We start from the raw sequence: 21,510 nt of genomic DNA, 5'->3' as shown, positions 1-21,510 counted from the left end.
CAGGACCGGTGAAGATACCCATCGGATAGACTCAGAAAAGCGATGGCACCGACGGACGTGCCGAAGAAGGAGCGCTCGCTGTCCTACCGCCTGCACGATGCGCTCAACGTCCCGCTCGTCGGCGGCCTGGCGATCATGTGCATCCTCGGCCTCCTCGGCCTGATGGACGCGCACCTCATCACCAAGATCTTCATCTCCTACATCGCGGTGGACACGATCTGGATCGTGCTCTCGCCATCCGCGGTGCCGAGGTTCGCGTGGGCCATCGTCCTGCACCACGTGCTCACCTTCCTCATCCTTCTCCACCCGCTTCGGTTCCCCGAGCACGCGATAGAGACGTGCAGAGACGGCATCGTGGAGCTCAACACCTTCTTCCTCATCGCCAGACGGCAGCTCACGCGGGGCTCCCTCCTCAACCGGGCGTGCGACCTCATGTACCACCTCACGCTGAGCATCCGGTTCCTCTGGCAGCCGTACCTCATCTATCACTTCAGGATCATCACCCACATGAACAGCACGGACAGGCCGGGGGGGTACACGTTCCGGGAGCACTACATGGTGATGGTCTCGCAGGTGCTCCTGTGCGTGTTCAACATCCTCATCGTGCTGCCGGGGCTGCTGCCGAAGAAGAAGAAGAAGGCGTGATTGACGAGTTCGTCGCGGCGCGGCGCTCAGAGGGCGACGCACAACCGTAGCCAAACGTAGCCAAACGTACAATTATTCATCCCGTAACGGACATCGAAGAATCACGACGAGTGCCTTTGTCGCGAGAAAGCCTCGGCTTGCTATTCAGGTGTGCTGCTAATGTAATAAGGCGTCCCACGCGAGAGACGCTGCTAAAAGTTGGTCGATCGATCATCACTTCTCCTCCTTGGGCGGCTCCGCCGCAGCCTTCGCCGCCGCGTCCGCGGCCGGGCTCAGCACCGCCCGCACGTCGCCGTGCCGTTTCTTCGACGCCAACTGCGAGTTGACGTACTCCTTCGCCGCCCAAGACAGGCCGAACCCCGTCGCCGGCCTCGCGGGCCTCAGCTCCCCGTCGCGATCGACGTACTCGATGTACGCCATGGCCGCTGAATCGCTCTTGCGCTGGCCGATCTGCAACACGCGCGTGAACCCCCCGGGGCGCTCTTTGTACCTCTCCGCGAGCTCGGTGAAGAGCTTGTTGACCATCGCGTCGGTGCGCACCACCGCCGCGGCCTTGCGACGCGCGCGCAGGCTGCCCTCCTTGGCGAAGGTGACGACTCGATCGGCGACGCGGCGGAGCTCCTTCGCCTTCGCGACGGTGGTCTGGATGCGCTCGTGCTCGATGAGCTGCGTGACCATGGTGCGCATCATGGCCCACCTGTGGCTGGCATCCTTGCCGAGCTTGCGGAAGTGTCGGCCGTGCTTCATCCTGCGCCCTTCGCGCGCGGCCCCGTTCTGGTGGAAACCTAAAATCGCGGCGGGGCGGTCGAGCCCCGTACAGCACGAGGACGTGACACATTTTAGTTTTGCATTAACAACTTGCCAAATCGTAACTATGTTTGCATACGGACGAATAAATAAATGAGCAGGTCTGTGGACTCATGAGATCAGACGTCCTTTCGCTTCGAGGATGACGTTTGCGGCTTTTCGCTTTTTTCGAGATCGTCATTCCTAACCCTCGCCGCCGTTGGAAACACGCGACATGAGGACGCACGCCTTCCGCCTAGGCGCCGTCCTATTCCTCGCCCTGGCGACGACAGGGGCGTTCGCGGGGGATTGCACCGGCTTGTTGAACTGCAACGACTGCGCGAGCATCGCCGCCATCAGCAACCATAAATGCCTCAACGGTGGCACGTGCAACGCCGCCTACGCCTCCTCGGACGACAAAGTCTGCATCTGCCCGAGCAGTACCGAAGGGGTCGAGTGCCAGACCCCCGGCGTCACTCGATGCGCTGGCGGAAGTTGGTGTGGCAACAACGGAGAGTGCGGCACCAACTTTCGCTGCAAGTGCACCGTCGGATTCACGGGCAATCGTTGCGAGGAATCGCAGCCCCCGGACAACTGCGTCATCCCCAGCAACCACCAGTGCCTCAACGGCGGCAAGTGCACCAACAACACCAACACGCCGTGCAACTGCCCGCCCAACGTCGGTGGACCGAGCTGCGAGAAGGTCGACGTGCGCGTCTGCGTCGACGGGACCTACTGCGAGAACGGCGGCGATTGCAAAGTCTCCGGAGGATGCGCGTGCGACGAGGGATTCATCGGCGCCACCTGCGGCGAGGTGGATCGCGAGTGGTTCCAGGCGAGATACAACTCCGGCGGCGGGTCCTCCAGCAGCAAGAAGGAGGTCGTCAACGTCGCGGCCGCGGTTGCCGTGCCCCTGGTGCTCATCATCGCGGCGGGCGGCGGCTTCATGGCGTACATGGTGCACAAGGAGCGCAAGGGTGCGCCGCTCTTCTCCAAGATTGACGACGTCCCGGACGTGGAGATGAGCGCGCGGAACGCCCTCCCTGCGCCCGCGGTCGCCAAGGCGTGAAAGCCTCGAGACGACCTGACGTATCACTGGGGGTGTCCGTCGACGTCGTCGTCGGGCTGAGATCATACCCTTAAAACCGGATCGAGATAATGCTCGCGTCGGGAAGTGGCCTGTAACTTTAACAGTAGAGCAGCCGCGCCTTTCGGTTTCGAGTTTGTAACGACGAGACTTGAAGTCTTTCTTGATAAAAAGTCACACGACGCCGGTCTCACCATCCCCCAGTCTGACCCGGTCGGTGCGAGAACATCATGTTCGACGCCATCCCCGCGGGCCTCGAAACCTTGTTCAGCCCGGGCACAACCGGCGCCGCCGCAGCCGCAGCCGCAGCCGCCGCCCTCCTCGCGAAGAGATTGGTCGCCTCCGGCGGCGGCCGCTGCCTGCTCGGCGGCCGCTGCAGCAACCCCAACCCGCCTGCGCTCGCCCCCCTCGGCGGGATCGAGGCGTTCTCCTTCGCCCCGTACACGTCCGCGACAACCTCCGCCTTGCCGCCGCCCGAGCCGTCCTTGAAACCGGCTCCAGACGGCCATCCCCCGCCGCCGCCGCCGCCGGGCCTCGCGCCCCCGCCGCCGCCCCCGCCGGTTCCGGGCCTGCGCCTCGCGGACGGCACGCGTCGCAAACCGGACGGCGTGGACATGACGACGAAGTCACCCTCCTCCTCGCGACGTCGCCGCGCCTCCCGCGACGCCGCGAATGAAGAAGAAGAAGAAGAAGAAGATCCCGGAAGCGGCGATTGCCTCCCCGGCAGCGACGCGCCGCCGCCGCTGACGAAACCCGAAAACGACCCCCCCGCTCCTCCTCCCGCGCCCGGGGACCTCGCTGCGATGGCGGAACCCCCGAACGACGGGTTGACCGCGCCCATGGCCTTCGGGGAAGCCGCGTGGCCCCCGTCTTCGTCGTCGCTGAGGACGTCGGCGCCGTTTTGGTTACCCCCGAAGGTGTCAACCGCGTGGGTCTCCTCGCCCCACGAATCGTCGTCGGAGTCGTCGAAGATGTCGGCGTCCACCTCCGGATCCCCGCCGTCCTCGTCGTCGTCCAACCCGTGCGTGTGAAGGGGCCTGTTGACGTCCGCCTCGTCCAGGCCGCCCGTCTGCGGTCGATCGATCCCCGGCGTCGCCGTCGCCAATCCTCCCGAACCCGCGTCCGTCGATCGGTTCCCGCCCCGCGACCACACCCTCCGACCGGCTCGCCCGGGGGTCTCGGACCTCATCGGAAACTTATCCGAACCGCCCATCACCCCACCGGCGCCTTGCTTCGGGCTCGCCGCGGCGTCAAACCCGTTCATCCCGGCGCCGTACAATCCAGATCCGCTGAAAGTCCGATCGCCGCCGAACCCAAAATCCGCGGTGGCCAACGCCTCCTCGCTGAACGTGGGCGCCTGTAACGTCTGCATGTAGTCCGTCAGGTTGATCTCCTCGATCTCGGTGATGATGACGTCGTGCGTCTGGTGCTGCTCGGGGGAGTCGAGGTCGTCGTCGTCGACGTACGCGGTCGCGCCAGCTGTGTCGTTTATATCGTCCAGGTTCATGCCCCCGAGGTCCGCGCCGAGTCCGTACGCCGGGACGTACCCGCGCAGGTCGTTCGCCGCCGCCGCGGCGGCGGCGGCACCCGCGCGGGGGTACCCGTGTCCGTCGCCGACGCGTCCCGGGGCGGCGCCGGGGCCGCGGTTCGGGATGGAGGTTCGTCCTCCCGCGGGCCCGAGGCGGAGCTGCCCGCGCTGCGATCCGCCAACCTGGCGTCCGTCCACGTCCGATGCGGCGTCGCGCCCGCCGGTGACGCTGAGGCCGGGGCCGCGCGAGCCCGCGGGGTTCCTCTCGGGCTTTGGGGCGTCCCAGTTCCAGCTCCATCCGTCGCCCCTGGCCCTGCGCGTTGTTATCGGAAAATGGTGTTGATCAGACGAAGGCGGGCGGGGCGAAAGCGCGGGCGAATTGATTGGACGGAACGGCGCGCGAGACGGGGGCGGGGGGCAGCGGCGCGGCGCGGACGCAGGGTTCGAACGTCCGCGGAAACGGAACGACCGTTCGCGAGAGCGCCGCGCGGATTTCGGACGCACGCGCGGCGCCGGGAACCTCGAACCGCCGCCGGGGTCCCGCGCGATGGACGGACGCATGGGGAGCCCAGGCAGTGACAGCACGGACGGTCGATCGGCGCGGAGGATTCCCGCGGGGGCGTCGGTGGCGCCGCGCGCCGGGCGGGGAAGCGCACCTGGGATCGGGGGCGGGCTCGTCGGACCCGTCTCCGCGGTTCATGTGATGCCCGTAGCCGCTCATCCGAGCCTCACGCGCCGAGTGCGCTCAGCTCAGTGGCGCGACCCCTACGACCGTCAGAGGACAGACGTCGGTCGAGCTGCTGCTGCCTTGGCAGCCAGGGTCGGAAATCTCATCCCGAGGACGGGAAAATCCCCACGGCGTTGGGCTGCGTTTTTCTCTTTACGGATTGACTGTTATGATACAACGGCGCGGCGTGATACGCGTGCCGCCCCGGTCGCCTCGTCTAGATGGGTCGACGAATCACCACCCGAACTCATCACCACCCGAACCACGAGCCCCCCTGCTGCTTGTCCTCGACGTACGTCGCCTGAAACCTGAACACGCCGTCGACGGTGGTCTCCGCCTCATCCGCGCCCTCGTCCATGAGCAGCGCGATCATGTCCCCGTTCTTCAGGTCCACGCTCGCCTCGGGACCGAGCGGCTGCCACGGTCCGCCGCCGAGCGCCACGCCGGAGATGTTCTTGGTCGGTAAACCCTGCACTCGCGCCATGCCGTTGTGCGTGTTGGCGACGACGCTGATCTGCTTGTGCGAGATGCGCTTGGACTGCGTGCCGCCGTGCCCGCGTCCCACCGTCTGCGGTCCGCCGGTGAGGAAGATGTCCTCGCCGTTGGGTCCCTTGAGGACGCACTCATACCTCGCGCTCTGCACCCCCTCGCCGAGGTCCGCCATGTGCATGGTGTGGCTGTTGAGACCCGCCGCCGCGAGCTCCCCGGACATGTGGTGCAGCAGCGTCGCCTGCCGCTGGATGTCCCTCGTCAACTCGTCGATCTGTTTCTTGACGCTCGTGCCCGGCTCGAACTCGAAGTCGTCGTTCTTGAAGGGCACGCCCGAAGTTTCGATGTTGAGGATCATGTGCTCCAGGTGCTGACGCTCGGAGTCGTCCTCGATCTTGTCATCCTTGAACGAGTCGTAGATGAAGGCGCCGATGACGTCCACAATCGCCGTCGCCACGCCCACCATGACGAGGCAAGACATGAGCGCCATCATGCCGGTGTACCCATCCGCCTTACCCATCAGGCCCTTCGCCTGGTACTCGATCTTCACGCCGCGGATCGATAACGTGGTGCCCTGCGAGTCGAAGTTACTGGTGGTGCCCGAGTAGATGGTGGACTCTCGCGGCGTGACAAACGACCCGACGCTGGTCGCCTTGACGGTCATGACGGCCAACGGGGTGAAGTCGAAGGGTTTCATCTGCCCCATCGGCCTGAAGTTGCTGAACGTGAAGTCCACGGCGATGCGCAGGCCGGTGAGCCGGTACAGCGGCAGCCGCGGCTGCCCAGTCTCCGCGTCCAACCCTTTGAAATTTTTGGAGACGATGATCGGATTCTGCGCGTCGATGTCCATCTCCGCCAGCTTTAGGAGTTCCTTCAACGTGAAAGTCGGCCACTGGCTGGTGGAGTCGGTGCCGTACCTTTCGAACTCCTTGACTTCCTGCCCCGCGGCGTTCACCACCGTGATCCTGTGCGCCGGTTCGGACACCCCCCAGGACGTGACGTAGATGGGCTGGAGCTTCAGCACGATGTTCTCAATGTCCGCCGCGAAGTGGTCCTCCGCGTCAACCGCGGCGCCGTTCTCGTCCTTGTTCTCCACCACGCAGTCCAGCTTCGTCGTCTCGTCCGTGCACGTGCGTTTCCACGCCTGTTGTCGCATGTGCGTTCCGATGAACGCGCCCTGGTCCGTCACCGAGACCATCTGCGCGGTGCTGATGTAACTCGCGCACCGCGTTTGCGGGTACGCCGGCTCGGGCACGAACTCGTCGCCGGGGAACGACGTGTACGCCGAGTTACAGTACCCCCTCGGCCCCGACGTACTATCTAGCGTCCAATTACTTAGCCGATTCGTGTCGTCCACCGTCGTGGTCACGTAGAGCCTCGGCTTCTCCTTGAGCATGTATGTGTGCGCGCCAACCATGGTGATGGTGGCGTAGACGAGGATGGACGCCATGAGACTCTTGTGCACGTACGCCAGCCTCTTGTCGCTGATCTTCACCACCTTGAGGGTACGGTAGGACATCATGTCCTCCCAAATCTCGACTAAACCTTTTCTGAACGACATGTTGAGTTGTTAGGTCGCGGCGTCGGGGTGGGAAGGGTGGGGCCTTGTCGAGCGCCCGTGTGCTGGTTTGTTTTTGTCGGGGGAAGAGGGCGGGGCGGGCTCCGTTTCCCGAGGGGTCGGGTTGGGAGCGCGCGTCCGCTTTCGGTCCTCCTGCGGCTTTGCCTCGGGCCTCGCGTGGGTTTTCTGCGAGGTTCCGCGCGTGCGCTGTGCCGACGCGCCCGCTCGGTCGGAGGGGGTTTGGACGGGGCACAAAATGGGAGACTAGGTGTTACACATTTTCCGCGGGAAATACAAATGGAGCGCTTGAACTGTTTGCATGTGCCAACTTCTGCAATTGACATTAGTAATAACCACAGCGCCATACGAAACTGTTAAATTGCCACCTCAGCAAGCGCACTTCTCACTTTTTGGAGGGCACCGACGGCCATGGAAGAAGCCCCGGGGGCGGAGGAAGCGCCGGAGGCGGCGCCGGCCTCCCGCGCCGCGACGAAGAAGCGCTCGCGCGAAGACCGCGACGCCGCCGGCGCATCGAACCCCCCGTCGGGCCTGGACGCGTGGGCGGAGGAGGCGACGGCGAACAGGGGAGGGGCCGGGGCGGCATCGTCGGCGGGGGGCGACGGTCGCGGCGGGGGCGACGCCGCGCCCGCCTCCCACGTCAAGTTCGGCGGCGCGAACGGCGGCGGCCGGGACGCGAACGGTCGACAGCGTCAGTGCTTCAGGTACGGCAACTACCACCGCTACTACGGCTACCGCGTGGGGGAGTCGCTCGAGGACCATCGCATCGCGCACTTGAAGCGCGAGTGGTTCCATCGCAAGAGGTGCGTCGACGTCGGGTGCAACGAGGGGCTGGTGTCGCTGTCCATCGCGGTCTCGTTCGGATCCACCACCATGTTGGGCATCGACATCGACGAGTGGCTCGTGAAGAAGGCGCGGGAGAAGCTGCGGCGGATGCGACGCGCGGCCGCGAAGGCGGCGACGAAAGCGGAGCGAGAATCGGAGGAGGCGGCGAGGATGGCGGCTGAAGCGTCGGCAAGAGAGGCGGACGCGGCGGCGGGCGGGACCCTCAGGTCGCACCCGGCGACGCGCGTGGCGGCGGCGACGGAGACGACGGACGGAACGGGCGAGGTTGGATCTCAATTGGGGGCTAAATTGGCGGACTCCGGTCCGTCGCTCGGCGGCGTCACCTTTCGCGCGAGTAACATCCTCGACGAGACGTTCGAGCCGGGTTCGGTGGACGCCTTCCTGTGCCTGTCCGTGACGAAGTGGATCCAGCTGAACTGGGGCGACGCGGGCCTGAAGAAGATGTTCAAACAGATCTACGACGCGCTGTCTCCCGGGGGGGTGTTCATCGTGGAGCCGCAGCCGTGGAAGAGTTACAAGCAGGCGTTTAGGAAGCAGAAGATGCCGGAGGAGACCCGCGAGCACTTCCGGGGCATTGAGCTGCGCCCGGCGTTCTTCGCGGAGCACCTGAGGCAGGTCGTCGGCTTCTCGTCGGTGCAGGCGATACGGTCGGCGGACCTGCACGTCGCGGACGAGTTCGACAGAAACTTGCTCCTGTGCGTCAAGTGAAGGTGACGACGCGACGGGTGAGGTTTTCACGTAAGAGTTGAGAGTTGAGAGATTTTTTTCAATCGTCGTGGAACCGCCGCGCCCGTTCCCCGCTAACCCCTACTTCCCGTCCACCGGGCACCCCGAGCCCTCCGCGCCCCACTCCGTCCACGACCCGTCGTACACCGGAAGCGGCGTCCCGTCCCCCCGCGCGATCGCCGCCCCGAGCGACAGCACGCACGCGGTGACGCCGGTGCCGCAGCTCGCCACGACTTTCTTCGCACCCGTCACGTCCGCGCCCGCGGCGGAGAAGACGTCGCGAATCTCGTCACGGGACTTGAACGTCCGATCGTCCGCGTCGAGGACGTCGAAGAACGGGACGCACGCGCTGCCCGGCACGCGACCGCTCCGGATCCCCGCGCGGGGCTCGGGAGCCTCGCCGGCCCATCTCGGCTTGGGTCGCGCATCCACCAAAGTCTCCGTCGCCGCCGCGCCGACGCACCGCGCGAGCACATCGTCCCTGCGCAGCACCAGCTCGGGCCTGAGCGTCGCGCGGAACGACGACGACGGCGTCGACGACGGCTTCGAGGCGTCGTCGTACCACCTCGCGCAGGCGTCCGTGGCGGCGGCGATTGGGACGGCAGGGGGTTTCGTCTCAACCGTCGCGCCGTCGAGTTTCTCCCACGCGCGCATCCCGCCGTCCAGGAGCGCGACGGCGTCGTGGCCGAAGACCTTGAACATCCACCAGCCCCGCGCCGCGCTGAAGAGACCCGCGCCGTCGTACACGACAACCTGATCGCCGTTGGCGACGCCCACGGCGTCGCACGCCGCGGCGAACGCGCCCGCGTCCGGGAGCATGTGGGGCAGAGGCGAGGACGGATCGGACACTCCATCGACGTCGAAGAACCTGGCGCCCGGGACGCGCTTGGCCTCGTGCTCCGCGCGTGGGTCGCGCTCCATCGCGGGGAGGTACCAGCTGCAGTCGAGGACCACGACGTCGGGCCTCCCGATGTTGGCCTTCAGCCACTCGGCGCTCACGACGGTGGTCTCAGGTGACGGGGACGACGACGATGCCATCGCAACCGTCGCGGAGGAGGAGTGGCGCGCGCGAGACGAGTGCCGCGATGGACGGGGTCGACGCGCGACGATGCAGGGCGACGCGCGTGTGAGCGCTGCGGACATCAAAGTCACCGCGGACCTGGACCGCGGCTGTGTCCTCGGGCGCCCCAAAGGACCAACCTTCGTATCCGCTCGAGACGCAGACGAGGCCGGGTCGCAGCGGCACGATCGGCGAACACAGGCAGGGAGTCGAAAACGATTCGCAGGAAAAGTCAACTGACTCCCCCGTGCTGCAAAGCCAATGCCCGTCGGGATTCCAAACTCGTTTGACAGCGGCTCGGCCTGTTTGATTCCTGCGCTCGCCGGGGGAGGCGGCACACGTGTTGGCGCGGAGTTACTTCACGACCGCAGACATGTCGGGACTGGACGAATACGACTACCTGATATACCCGGGCTTCATGCGTCGCCCCATGGCGCGCTGGAACGAGGACGGCAGCGTCGCGCCGATGGCCCGCGCGCGCGGGCCCAAGGGGGAGGCTTTCCAGCTCACGCTCAAGCAATCGGAGATTGACGAAGACATCGCGCACATAGAGTACGAGGTGAGCGCCCTCACATCGCGCCCCCGATCGCGCACCCACTCCAAACGCGATGAAACCGTCATCGACCGTTCCGCCGCGGAGCTGGATCACGTCAACGCCGTCTCGGGAGGGCGCGCGCCCGACCGAACGGCGCGGAGATTCCCGAGGTTTTTTTCCCCGGGTCACGTCCGGTGGTTTCCCCAGCTTTGAAAGCGCCTGATTTCCTTTTTTCCCTGCCGCCTCGTCGGGAACGACCGATCTGACCTCCGTCCCCGCGCGCAGATTGGGATCGGGAAGAAGCCCAAGAAGAAGAGGACCGGTCCCCCGTTGAACCCGAAGCTGGAAGCCGTGAAGAAACAGGAGGAGGAGGAGAGGGTGGCGTCGGAGAGCGAGAGGGAGGAGCAGGACGGGGATTCGGACAAGAAATAGAGTCCCGCAGTGCCTGACGGATGTTTTCTTGGCGGTGCGACCGCGTGGACCGCTGGGAGGGACGCGCGTGAAACGGGCGGGAACGGTTCCCGCCCCGTTCGCGTCCCCGTGCCGTCGTTCACGCCGCCCGAACATCCAACCCTAGCTAGCCCCTCTCACTAGATCCTCTAGCACGGCCCCGGTCGCCTCCCAGGTCGACCAACCAGGGCCGGATACGACGATGCGGTTGCGCGGCAACACGGAAACTTTTGGAGCCTGTTTCTCAGAAAATTCCACGCCAGCCAGGCGCAGCAGGCGTGGTCGAATATTTTCGCGTTGGATTTTCCAGGTTGTAACACTAGACCATCATCCTCTGAACAGTCGCGCGAAGAGGCTAAAACCGCACGTGCCTCGGCGCGGGCGGACCGCCCCCGAGCCCTCCCCGCCCCCCGTCCCCGCGGTCGCCCTCCCTCGGCGCCCCGCACCTGAAGCAACTCCTCTTCCCGCCAAACACCAAACCGCACCCGTTGGAACACTCCCAGTCGCCCCCGCTCGTTCCCGGTGCACCGCCGAAACCCCCGCGGCCGCCTCGACGACCCCAGCCGCCGCCCCGATCCCCGCCCCCGCCGCCCCGATCCCTTCCCCGATCATCCCCGCCGTACGCCCTGTGCTCCTCGTCCGCCACGAGCGCGCGCATCGCGTCCACGAAGCCGCACCCGAAGCCGCCAAGCCCCGGGTTCCTCGCCTTGGCGTCGAGCAACGAGTCGATCTCGCGGCGGAGCTTTCGGACGAGCGCGAGGACGTCGCGCGGCGCGCTGAACGTGTAGTGCCCGCCGCACACCCGAATCCCCACGTCGTCGTCGCCGTCGCCGGCTGTGCCGTCTGGCTCCTCGTCCAGGTCGCCGCCCAGCAGCAGCACCGCGTACGCGGGGACGCAGGTGCTGTCTCGGATGTACACCCCGCTCGTCTTGACCTTCTCGCAGTACACCAGCCACGGGAACGGGAACGAGACGCCAAACTCGGAGTTGACCGAGCTCGGGTGGCACTCCACCTTGCCGTCCTCGTGTGTCTTGAGCTCGTTGCGTCGGCCCCGGGGTCGGACGGAGACGAGTCGCGGGTACATCCCGGCGCATATCACCGCGCGGAGCATGGCGACGTCCGCGGCGTGCCTGTTGTGGGCAGCGTCGACGCGATCCGCGGATCTCGCGCCGTCGGGGAGGAATCCGATCCCGTGCAGCAGGTCGGCGAACTGCCGACGCATGTCGGACATGAGCTCCAGGGTGTTTCCGCTGAGAAAGTTACGGCGGCAGTACTCCCATCCCTCCCTGTTGCCGCCGTCCCGGCGCGCGCGCGTCCACCCCTCGAACGCGCGGACGAGGGCGATGTGATCGCTGCGCGTGTCCCCCGCGAGACGCCTGCGAACGGCGTCCGCTTGGTGCTTCTTGTCCATGGGCAATACAAACGGGTCCTTGTACGCCATGCCCGCCGCGATGGTCAGCGCCGGGGATAAGCATCCGAACGTCGCGGCCGTGACCAGCATCTTGCCAACCCTCGGGTCCACGGGAAGCGCGGCGAGGTGCCTGCCCAGGGGCGTGAGCTCCTCGGTGCGACGCGACAGGGCTCCGATGGTGATCAACAGCTCGATCGCGTTATGAACCGACTTTGGCTCGGGCGGTTGAAGCGCCCTCGCGATGAACGGCTCGCACAAACCCAAACCCAACGACTTGATCGTCAGGCACAGCTCCTCCAGCGGGGTTCGGAGCAGCTCGGGGGTGGCGTGGTCCGCCATCTTCGCGTGCTGCGCCTTGGTGTACAGACGGTAGCAAACCCCCTCGCGGACTCGACCGGCTCGGCCCCGGCGTTGATGCGCCGACGCCTTCGAAATCCAAGCCGGCTGCAAACACGCGAGGTTGTTCAAAGCGTCGTACGTCTTCTCCTTGCTCTTGCCGCAGTCGACGACGTGCGTGACGTCGTCGATCGTGATGGACGTCTCGGCGATGTTGGTGGAGAGGATGATCTTGCGAACGCCGCGCGGGGGCCTGTCGAAGATTTCCCGTTGGTTCGCCGTGGGCATCGCGCCGTGAAGCGGCAGAACCGCGCACTTGGTCCGGTCCCCCAACAGAGGGTCCGCGCGCATCAGGTCGTTAACCTTGGTGATCTCGTCCCAGCCGGTGAGGAAGACGAGGATCGCGCCGTCGCCGTCGGGGTCTGCCGGGTCACATGTGGCGACCAATGTGGCGACCAAATTCTTGACCAGGTCGACGTCAACCCCGTCGTCCCCCGCGCACCGACGACGCCAGTTCCCGAGCGATTCCCGGGTGTGACGCGACAGCGACGCCCACGAAGGGTCGTCCGCCCCGTCCTCCGTCGAGTCGAGCACGTCGCCGCCGTCCTCGTCCTCGTCGGGGTTATATCCGGGCGTCGGTTCCCGGCGGCCGCCGCCGAACCGACCCCGTCGCTTCCCACCAAACCCGCCGAACCCGTCCCTCCTCGCGTCAGGCGGCGACACGACCAACCGCGTCCCGAACGCCTCCAACGCATCCTCCAGGAACAGCGTTCGCACATTGTAGGTGAACCCCGGAATGTGCGCGACGGGCGCGCCGCCGAAGTACGCCGCGAAGAGTCCCGCATCCAGCGTCGCCGACATTAGCACGATTTTCAAATCCGGTCGACGCGGCAGCAGGTCCCTGAGCACCACGAGGAGGAAGTCCTCGTTCATGCCGCGCTCGTGAATCTCGTCCACGAACACGTGCGACACGCTGTCCAGCGTGGGTTCCACGGCGAGCCTGCGGAGGAGCACGCCGGTGGTGCAGAATAATAGCCGGGTCGCCGCGGACCGCCGAGCTTCCAACCGGATCTGATACCCGACGGACTCGCCGAGCTCCTCGCCCCTCTCCTGCGCCACTCGCGCGGCGACGGATATCGCGGAGATGCGCCGCGGTTGCGTGCACAGGATGCCCGTCACCGACGCGTCGCCGCTCGCCAGCGCGCGTTCGAGGACAAACTGCGGCAGTTGCGTTGTTTTGCCGCAGCCCGTCTCGCCGGATACCACCAGCACGTTCGTACACGCGTCCACCGCCGCGAGCAGCTCGTCTCGTCTCTCGAACGCCGGGAGCCTCGCGCGTTGGGCCATGCGCGCGGCGACGTGCGGGGATTCGAGTCGTTCGAGCTCGGCCTTTTGGGCGGCGGCGTCCACGGCTGCGTCCCTGCGTAAAAGATGGGACGCCTCGTCGACGCGACTTCGGGATCGGTCGCCGTCGCCGCGTTGCCGCTTCGATTGCGAGGCGTGCGTGAGACTCCCGAGGTTCGCGCTCAGGTCCTCGACGCTCGGGGAGTCGTGCAACGCCCTCGCGACGATCGCCATGGTATCCGGCGACATGTCCACCTCGTGCTCCGCGCGCCGTCGGCCGTCGAGGTCCGCCCTGTAGTCCGGCAGAGGCACCTTGGACGCGACGAGGGCGGTGTTGGTGCCCTTGCCGTACTGCCTGAAGTGCAGCCTCAGGCCGCGCGCGATCGCCCCGATCTCTGCCGCGCCGTCGCGGCCGTAGTTCTCGCGCACGACGATCTCCTCGGCGTGCGGGTCGTTCACGAGGTCCTCCATGCGCCGGCGCATGGCTTCGCGATCGAGCTCGATCTGATTCCTTCCGCCCTTCTCGCGCATCTCGGCGAGCTTGGCGTTTCTCCACTCGGGATCCCACCATCGCTGCCCGCCCCCGCCCCGCCCCCCGCCCCTACCCCCACCGCGGTCTCCTCCGCCGCGCGCACCGCCGCCCCTGCCCCGACCGCGACCGTACATATCGCCCGGAAATGTGAATCAAGAAAAGCGACTTCCGAAGTACAACTCGCCAGCTCGCGGGAATAACCGCAGTCGGCGCGGGCGCGCGGACGAGGGGCGGGCGCGATGCAGTTCCAGGTGGACGCGGGCGACTCCCGCCCGACGTTCTTCGAGCTCGTCGCGACGGACCGGCTCGTGCCGTCGCTTCGCGCGGCGCTGGTGTACTCGCTGAGGACGCTCGCGGAGAGGCGACCGGGGGTGACGCGGATCCTCGACCACGAGGCGGAGGCGTTCGCGCTCCTCATGCTCCTCGTCGAGGCGCACTCCTTCGCGACGTCCGACGGGAGCCTGGCGGAGGGCCTGTACGGACTGCAGCGCGTGCGGCTCGGGGCGCGAGGGGGGGATGGGGAGCGCGGAGGGCGCGGAGGGCGTGGAGGGCGCGCGGCGGTCGCCCGGGGCGGACTCCTCCGTTCGGGCGACGACGACGGCGGGAACGGCGCGCGCCGATCGCGGAGGATCGGCGGGAAGCAGCGACTGCTCTCCGTGCTCGTGCTCGTGGGACTGCCGTACGCGCGAGAGAAGCTGGACGCGCTGTACGTGCGGCTGTCCGGCGCGGTAGGGGCGGGATCGCGCGGCGCCCTGGGATCCACCATCGCCGAGGCAATCCTGGGGGACCACGAGCCGCCGGGGCGATCGTCGAGAGACGAGGGAGCCCGGGACGGCGACGACGACGACGCGCGCGGGGGACGTCGCGCGCGCGGGGGTTCATCGCCGACGCCGGCTGCGCCGTCGTCGTCGTCGTCGGCGTCGGCCGTCTCGGGGGCGTCCGTTCGAGCCGGCGCCGCCGCCGCGTTTGTCTCCGCGTATCCGTGGATCCACGCGGGCTGGGAGGCCGTCGTGTTCTGGTGCTGGCTCCGGTACCTCCTCAAAGACGGCACCACGCACGATCCCTCGCTGGCGACGCTCCGGCTGGCCGTCGTCCGCGCGTCGCCGTCGGAGGTGACCGCTCGCAGAGCGCGAGTCGAATCCGCTCGCGCGTCGAGGGTCAATCGCCTGTCGTCGTCGCCGTCGTGGATGACGCGCGTGGTGGGGCCGACGGCGTTGAGGGCGGGTCACTTCGCCCTGGACCACGCGCAGGGCGGTTTGATGGCGGCGGTCGTCGGGTTCAAGCTCCTGGAGTGGTGGTACGGCTCGGCGGAGGATGCGGTGTTTCGCGATCGATCGCACCCGCCGCCGCCGCCGCCGCCGAGGACGGCGCCGCACCCTCGCGCACGGTGCGTCGTGCCGCGGGACCCCGCGCTGTGCCCGCTGTGCCGGCGGCGGTGTTCCCAGCCCGCGGTGGTGCGCACGAGCGGGTGGGTGTTCTGTCACCCGTGCGTCGTGGACGAGGTTCGTCGATTCGGGCGGTGCCCGGTGACGCTCGCGGCGGCGGCGGAGGGCGACGTCGTGCGCCTGTTCAGCGAGTGACAGCTGTGTCGTGTGTATCGTCGTCGACGACGTCGTCCGTTCGGGTTCCGAATCTGGACGCCTCTAGCTAGTCTAGCCGCGGGTGGTGGAGTTACACGGTTCCGTTGCAATCAGATGAGATCTAGTCGGCTACATGGTACAGACTGGGGTGGTCGGCCGCGGTCGGCGCTCGCGCCCGCGGGTCCGTCCCGACGCTCACTTCCCCTTGATGCTGGCGAAGTACGCCTGCTCCTTGGCGCGGGTCTGCCAGTGCCAGTTCTGCGACGGGTGGGGGGGGTTGCGAGTCGGGTGAGCGGGGGCGTCAGGTGGGGATATTTTCGTCGTTCATCCTCGTGGTGCGCGGGGGGTTCGGGTCCGGGGGGTCAGCGCACCTTCCACACGGCGCCCGCGACGAGGCCGAGGCCCAGGCCGATGGCAATCTCGGTGCCGACGTAAACCTTAGCGGCTGCGACGGGAGGGGGGAACGGGAATCTCGGTCAGTCGGACGGCTCCGATCGGCTCGGAAGCGAGGGAGGAAGAGTCCCCCACCGCGGATACGAAAATCCGCGGACGGTAGGGTTTGCCGGAAAGCCCCCGGGGGACGGGGTTCCGACGCTCCCGCGGGTTCGAACGCGTCTTCGGGACAACCGCGGACACTCACCGTTGCCGAAGTACTGAACGGCTCCCATGATGCGTGCTCAAGCGCGTGTACGTGCTCGACAGTGGCCGCGGCCGTGCGATTATTTTCGCCAGTTTTTCAACGAGCGAGAGATCATTTTTCACGTTTGCTTGATGAGCGGCATGAACAGATCCTAAAACAGATGGACTTCTATTGCAGCGCGCCCTGCGCCTTCGCCTGCGCGATGACCGCGTTCGCAACCTCCCTCATCTCACCCGGCACCAGCGCCTTGGCCTGCCGAAACATCCCCTCCGCGGCGTCCGGCTTGCCGATCTCCCTGTAGAACACCCCTTTCGCCAGGTACCCCCTGAAGTCGTCGCCGTGTGTGTCGATGACGTCCTGGTACGCCTTCTCCGCTTCTTTGGAGTGCCCTTTCCACCCGCTGTACACCCTCGCCTCCAAGAGCGCGCCGTCCACGTCGTCCACCTGCCCCTTCTCCCGAAACTTCTTAACGTACTCGAGGCTCAGGCCGTACCGCCCGTCCTTGTCCAGCGCGTCCACCAGGCCCTTGACGAGCGCGGGCGGCTTCAGGCTCGCCCCCGACCACTCCGCGTTGACGGCGTCGCGATACACCTCGGCGGCTTTCGCGAGTGACCCGTTGGCGGCGTACACGTCCGCGAGGTTTCCCACGTTCTCCACGCTCGGCTGGATCTCCAGCAGCCGCTTGAGCAGCGGTATGGCGGCGGTGTAGTCCTCCAGCACGACGTACGACTCGGCGGCGCCCCGGAGCTTGTCGACGTCCTCGGGAGTGGACGCCAGCGCTTCCTCGTAGATGGAAGCCTGTTTCTTGACCTGCTCGACGATCTCGGGGGATAGCTCCCCCTGTGGCGCGCTCGAGACGTTCGTGCTGAACACGAAATCGGACGGGATGAAGACGACGAGGAGGCCGAGGGAGAGGAGACCCGCGCCGATCTTGACGAAGACGTTGAGCTCGTCATCCGGGGTCTTGCCCCCAGCCTGCGCAAACGTGATCCCGCCCGGCTTGGCTGGCGCGTCGTCGTAGATGGAGGAGCGCATGACGGGCGCCTTGCCGGTGAGCATCTCGTCCATGAGCTTGCGGGGTGCCTCGGCCTCGGCCATCTGTTGGCGCTTCGCGGCGCCCTCCTCCTTGACCGCCTTGAGCTTATCCTCGAAGCTCATGCCGTCGAGCTTTCCGGGAGGCATCGAGGATGCTTGTTCGCCCTCGTCGACGCTCGCGCGGGACGCCGCGGCCGCCTTCCGCATGGCCTCGATCTGCGCGTCCTTCTCGGTGTCTTGCTCGATGAACTCCTGGTTCTTCTTCGCGATCTTGCCCTTGCTCATCTTCTTGCGGCCCTGCGCGCTCTGGGGCGAGCCCTTGCGCGCGGCGCGAACGACCGTCGCGACCCGATTGGTGGAGCGGGGCGACGTCGATATCCGCGTGGACGTGGGGAGCGTTCGCGCGCGGCCGAGGCCGACCGCGCCCGCGCCGAGGATGGGAGCGACCGCGAACATCTTCACGTGGACGTGCCCTGCTCACGGTCCGGTTCACGGACGCGGCGCAAAGTGGCCGGTGGCGCGCGCCAGTCGCCGCCGTAAGGGTGGGCGAGTAAGGCCCGACGCGCGTCAGCCAATCGGTGACCGGGATTCCATCTCTGACTGGTCCCGCTGACCTTGACTTGATCAAAGAGAGCGACCGCTCCCGCGACGATTTTTGGGATTTTTTTTGTCACGCTCGGCCCTTGGCGACGTTTGAGGGACCATCGCGTGACTCCTCACAATCGGACGCGCTTCCTCCAAACGTAGGACACGCGCTCACGTCGACGGTTTCTCGGTGAGTCCCCCGCGACTTTGACGGAGACGAAAGGACGCCCTCGATCGCCCGAACGCGCGATCCGTCGAACCCAACCCCGCGCCGTCTGGAAAAGGATGTCAACCGAGGAGCTTTCCAAGACCTTTTCGCGCACGTGGTGGTTTCAACCCCGATCGTCGCGTCCGTGCCGCGTCTTCCTCCCGTGCTGACCGTCCGCGCCTCGTCCCGAATCCCCCCCCTCGCCGCGCAGGATGATGCGAAAGGCCGTGAACGGCCGCGCGCTGCGCCGCCTCCTGGAGCGCGCCGCTCCGGCGACCTCATCCACCGCCGGCTCGAGAGGTTTCGCCTCGACGGCGAGGACGACGGGAGCGATCGCGGCTCCGCTCGCGCGCCGCGCGCCGCTCGCCTCCCGCGCGCCCGCGCCGCCCCGCGCCGGATCCCTCCTCCCCGCCGCGTCCCTCGCCTCCATCGCGCGATCCGCCAGATCCGCCTCCACCTTCCTCGCCGAGTACGACGCGCACGTCGCCGAGCGCGCGGCGCAGAACATCGCGCCCAAGCCCCTCGACGCGAAGCAGGTCGCCGCGCTCTGCGAGCAGCTCGAGTCGCCCCCCGCGGGCGACGAGGCCGTTCTCATGGACCTCTTCGAGAACCGCGTCCCGCCGGGCGTCGACGAGGCCGCCTACGTCAAGGCATCGTGGCTCGCGGCGATCGTGGAGGGCAAAGCGAGATCGCCCCTCGTGGACGCGGCCAAGGCTGTGCGCATCTTGGGCACCATGCAGGGCGGCTACAACATCGCGCCCCTGGTTCAGGCGCTCGACGACCCGGCGCTCGGACCCCTCGCCGCGGACCAGCTCACCGGCACCCTCCTCGTCTTCGACGCCTTCCACGACGTCGAGGCCAAGGCCAAGGCTGGCAACGAACACGCGACCCGGGTGATGCGTTCGTGGGCCGACGCCGAGTGGTTCACCCGCCGACCCCCGGTGCCCGAGAAGATCACCGTGACCGTGTTCAAGGTGACGGGCGAGACCAACACGGACGACCTGTCCCCGGCGCCCGACGCGTGGTCCCGACCGGACATCCCCCTCCACGCGCTCGCCATGCTCAAGAACCCGAGGGACGGCATCCACGACGCGCCGGCGCAGATTGAGGAGCTCAAGACGAAGGGCTTCCCGCTGGCGTACGTCGGGGACGTCGTCGGCACCGGTTCCAGCCGCAAATCCGCGACCAACTCCGTGCTCTGGTTCATGGGCGACGACATCCCGAACGTCCCGAACAAGCGCACGGGCGGGGTGTGCGTCGGCGGAAAAATCGCGCCCATCTTTTTCAACACGATGGAAGATTCCGGAGCGCTGCCGCTGGAGATGGACGTGACCAACATGAACATGGGCGACGTCGTCGAGATTTACCCGTACCAGGGCGTCGCCAAGAGGCACGGCAGCGGCGAGGAGCTCTGCAGGTTCTCGCTCAAGACGGACGTCCTCCTCGACGAGGTGCAGGCGGGCGGGCGCATCAACCTCATCATCGGCCGCGGGCTCACCAGCAGGGCGAGGGAGAGCCTCGGCCTTCCCGCCTCCGACGTCTTCAGGCTCCCGTCCAACCCCCCCGGCTCGGGTTCCAAGGGGTTCACGCTCGCGCAGAAGATGGTGGGCAAGGCGTGCGGCGTCGACGGCGGCATCCTCCCCGGCACCTACTGCGAGCCCAAGATGACCACCGTGGGATCCCAGGACACCACCGGGCCGATGACCAGGGACGAGCTGAAAGATCTCGCGTGCCTCGGCTTCTCGTCCGACCTAGTGATGCAGTCGTTCTGTCACACCGCGGCGTACCCCAAGCCCGTGGACGTGGTGACGCATCACACCCTGCCGGATTTCATCCGCAACCGCGGCGGCGTGAGCCTCCGACCGGGCGACGGGGTGATCCACTCGTGGCTCAACAGGATGCTGCTGCCGGACACTGTCGGCACGGGGGGCGATTCTCACACGCGCTTCCCCATCGGAATCTCGTTCCCGGCGGGCTCCGGCCTCGTCGCCTTCGGCGCGGCGACCGGCGTGATTCCCCTGGACATGCCCGAGTCCGTGCTCGTGCGCTTTAAGGGTACGATGCAGCCCGGCATCACGCTCCGCGACTTGGTCCACGCGATCCCTTACTACGCGATTAAGGAGGGGCACCTCACCGTCGCAAAGCAGGGCAAGAAGAACATCTTCTCCGGTCGCATCCTCGAGATCGAGGGTCTCTCCCACCTCAAGTGTGAGCAAGCCTTCGAGCTCTCCGACGCTTCCGCGGAGAGATCCGCCGCCGGTTGCACCATCAAGCTCGACAAGGAGCCCATCGCGGAGTACCTCCGTTCTAACATCATCATGCTCAAGTGGATGATCGACCAGGGCTACGGCGACAGGCGCACCCTCGAGCGTCGCATCGCGGGCATGGAGGCTTGGCTCGCGGACCCCAAGCTCCTCGAGGCGGACCCCGACGCCGAATACGCCGCGGTCATCGAGATCGACATGGATCAGATCAAGGAGCCCATCCTCTGCGCTCCCAACGACCCTGACGACGCCCGGCTCCTCTCCGAGGTGACTGGGGACAAAGTCGACGAGGTCTTCATCGGCTCGTGCATGACCAACATCGGGCACTTCCGCGCCGCGGGCAAGCTGCTGAAGGAGTTCGACGGGCAGCTCCCGACCAGGCTGTGGGTCGCGCCCCCGACGAAGATGGACGAGGCGCAGCTCACCGCGGAGGGGTACTACTCCGTCTACGGCTCCGTCGGCGCGAGGACCGAGATGCCGGGCTGCTCTCTCTGCATGGGCAACCAGGCCAGGGTCGCGGAGAAATCCACCGTCGTCTCCACGTCCACCAGGAACTTCCCCAACAGGCTCGGCAAGGGCGCGAACGTGTACCTGGCGTCCGCCGAGCTCGCGGCGGTCTCCGCCATCCTCGGCAGGCTGCCCACGCCCGCCGAGTACCTCGAGTACGCTGGTAAGCTCGACGCCACCGCTTCGGACACCTACAGGTACCTCAACTTTGACGAGCTGCCCCAGTACGTGGAGAGCGCCGATAAGGTGACGATGGAGGACGAGGCCTACGCCGGCTTGGGTCCCGCGATGCGAGAGCAGCTGTTGAAGGTTGCGAGGGAGAAGAAGGCGGCCAAGGCTGCGGCGTGAGCGGCGCGAAGGAGGAGGAAAGGAGGAGGGAGGGTGGGGGAGCACCTTCATTTTTTTTCCCTGAGGGAGGGGAATGTTTTCATCAAAACGTGTTGGATACGGCGGCGCGTCACACAGGGAGAGAACGTCCAGCGATGAGACGGGTCTGTGATTGTAAAAGAAAGTACGGCGTGCCACGACAGTGAGTCAATCCTCCGCGAAGCATGTCAGGTTGACGATTTTCCGTCGTTGAAAAAAATGATAATCGCGCGCTACCCCTCTGTCG

General features: G+C 66.8%; 14 protein-coding genes across 14 annotated transcripts; 7 read left to right on the top strand and 7 right to left on the bottom strand.

Annotated features, from left to right (window-relative positions):
* Nucleotides 1-42: 42 nt before the first annotated feature.
* On the top strand, nucleotides 43-645 carry MICPUN_56897 (predicted protein; the record flags this gene model as incomplete). Its single annotated transcript, XM_002500875.1, has 1 exon — nucleotides 43-645. The coding sequence occupies one exon, from the start codon at nucleotides 43-45 to the stop codon at nucleotides 643-645; it is 603 nt and encodes a 200-aa protein (XP_002500921.1).
* A 210-nt stretch (nucleotides 646-855) lies between these two features.
* Nucleotides 856-1,392, bottom strand: MICPUN_56896 (predicted protein; the record flags this gene model as incomplete). The annotated part of the gene is made up of 1 exon (XM_002500449.1): nucleotides 856-1,392. One exon carries the CDS (start codon nucleotides 1,390-1,392, stop codon nucleotides 859-861), a length of 534 nt encoding a protein of 177 aa, XP_002500495.1. The 3' UTR covers nucleotides 856-858.
* A 274-nt stretch (nucleotides 1,393-1,666) lies between these two features.
* MICPUN_56895 (predicted protein) lies at nucleotides 1,667-2,500 on the top strand (the record flags this gene model as incomplete). The annotated part of the gene is made up of 1 exon (XM_002500874.1): nucleotides 1,667-2,500. The coding sequence occupies one exon, from the start codon at nucleotides 1,667-1,669 to the stop codon at nucleotides 2,498-2,500; it is 834 nt and encodes a 277-aa protein (XP_002500920.1).
* Nucleotides 2,501-2,708: 208 nt separating this feature from the next.
* Nucleotides 2,709-4,607, bottom strand: MICPUN_56894 (predicted protein; the record flags this gene model as incomplete). Its single annotated transcript, XM_002500448.1, has 1 exon — nucleotides 2,709-4,607. One exon carries the CDS (start codon nucleotides 4,605-4,607, stop codon nucleotides 2,709-2,711), a length of 1,899 nt encoding a protein of 632 aa, XP_002500494.1.
* A 413-nt stretch (nucleotides 4,608-5,020) lies between these two features.
* On the bottom strand, nucleotides 5,021-6,823 carry MICPUN_56893 (hypothetical protein; the record flags this gene model as incomplete). The annotated part of the gene is made up of 1 exon (XM_002500447.1): nucleotides 5,021-6,823. One exon carries the CDS (start codon nucleotides 6,821-6,823, stop codon nucleotides 5,024-5,026), a length of 1,800 nt encoding a protein of 599 aa, XP_002500493.1. The 3' UTR covers nucleotides 5,021-5,023.
* Nucleotides 6,824-7,249: 426 nt separating this feature from the next.
* MICPUN_56892 (predicted protein) lies at nucleotides 7,250-8,392 on the top strand (the record flags this gene model as incomplete). Its single annotated transcript, XM_002500873.1, has 1 exon — nucleotides 7,250-8,392. The coding sequence occupies one exon, from the start codon at nucleotides 7,250-7,252 to the stop codon at nucleotides 8,390-8,392; it is 1,143 nt and encodes a 380-aa protein (XP_002500919.1).
* A 132-nt stretch (nucleotides 8,393-8,524) lies between these two features.
* On the bottom strand, nucleotides 8,525-9,421 carry MICPUN_70956 (predicted protein; the record flags this gene model as incomplete). The annotated part of the gene is made up of 1 exon (XM_002500446.1): nucleotides 8,525-9,421. A coding segment is annotated over one exon (897 nt), but the record flags the coding sequence as incomplete, so codon positions are not given.
* Nucleotides 9,422-9,518: 97 nt separating this feature from the next.
* On the top strand, nucleotides 9,519-9,710 carry MICPUN_56890 (predicted protein; the record flags this gene model as incomplete). The annotated part of the gene is made up of 1 exon (XM_002500872.1): nucleotides 9,519-9,710. One exon carries the CDS (start codon nucleotides 9,519-9,521, stop codon nucleotides 9,708-9,710), a length of 192 nt encoding a protein of 63 aa, XP_002500918.1.
* A 133-nt stretch (nucleotides 9,711-9,843) lies between these two features.
* MICPUN_56889 (predicted protein) lies at nucleotides 9,844-10,437 on the top strand (the record flags this gene model as incomplete). Its single annotated transcript, XM_002500871.1, has 2 exons — nucleotides 9,844-10,029; nucleotides 10,291-10,437. The coding sequence occupies 2 exons, from the start codon at nucleotides 9,844-9,846 to the stop codon at nucleotides 10,435-10,437; spliced, it is 333 nt and encodes a 110-aa protein (XP_002500917.1).
* A 373-nt stretch (nucleotides 10,438-10,810) lies between these two features.
* Nucleotides 10,811-14,017, bottom strand: MICPUN_79480 (predicted protein; the record flags this gene model as incomplete). Its single annotated transcript, XM_002500445.1, has 2 exons — nucleotides 10,811-12,664; nucleotides 12,797-14,017. The coding sequence occupies 2 exons, from the start codon at nucleotides 14,015-14,017 to the stop codon at nucleotides 10,811-10,813; spliced, it is 3,075 nt and encodes a 1,024-aa protein (XP_002500491.1).
* A 300-nt stretch (nucleotides 14,018-14,317) lies between these two features.
* PEX12 (peroxisomal protein importer family) lies at nucleotides 14,318-15,658 on the top strand (the record flags this gene model as incomplete). The annotated part of the gene is made up of 3 exons (XM_002500870.1): nucleotides 14,318-14,569; nucleotides 14,603-14,788; nucleotides 14,873-15,658. 3 exons carry the CDS (start codon nucleotides 14,318-14,320, stop codon nucleotides 15,656-15,658), a joined length of 1,224 nt encoding a protein of 407 aa, XP_002500916.1.
* Nucleotides 15,659-15,853: 195 nt separating this feature from the next.
* On the bottom strand, nucleotides 15,854-16,326 carry MICPUN_56886 (predicted protein; the record flags this gene model as incomplete). The annotated part of the gene is made up of 3 exons (XM_002500444.1): nucleotides 15,854-15,916; nucleotides 16,030-16,103; nucleotides 16,299-16,326. The coding sequence occupies 3 exons, from the start codon at nucleotides 16,324-16,326 to the stop codon at nucleotides 15,854-15,856; spliced, it is 165 nt and encodes a 54-aa protein (XP_002500490.1).
* A 140-nt stretch (nucleotides 16,327-16,466) lies between these two features.
* Nucleotides 16,467-17,789, bottom strand: MICPUN_56885 (predicted protein; the record flags this gene model as incomplete). The annotated part of the gene is made up of 1 exon (XM_002500443.1): nucleotides 16,467-17,789. The coding sequence occupies one exon, from the start codon at nucleotides 17,787-17,789 to the stop codon at nucleotides 16,467-16,469; it is 1,323 nt and encodes a 440-aa protein (XP_002500489.1).
* Nucleotides 17,790-18,338: 549 nt separating this feature from the next.
* Nucleotides 18,339-21,423, top strand: MICPUN_104770 (predicted protein; the record flags this gene model as incomplete). The annotated part of the gene is made up of 1 exon (XM_002500869.1): nucleotides 18,339-21,423. The coding sequence occupies one exon, from the start codon at nucleotides 18,339-18,341 to the stop codon at nucleotides 21,243-21,245; it is 2,907 nt and encodes a 968-aa protein (XP_002500915.1). The 3' UTR covers nucleotides 21,246-21,423.
* Nucleotides 21,424-21,510: the final 87 nt, after the last annotated feature.

Source organism: Micromonas commoda, chromosome 3 (assembly GCF_000090985.2).
Source record: "Micromonas commoda chromosome 3, complete sequence".
NCBI classification, from domain to species: domain Eukaryota; kingdom Viridiplantae; phylum Chlorophyta; class Mamiellophyceae; order Mamiellales; family Mamiellaceae; genus Micromonas; species Micromonas commoda.
This window is presented reverse-complemented; position numbering and strand designations above follow the sequence as displayed.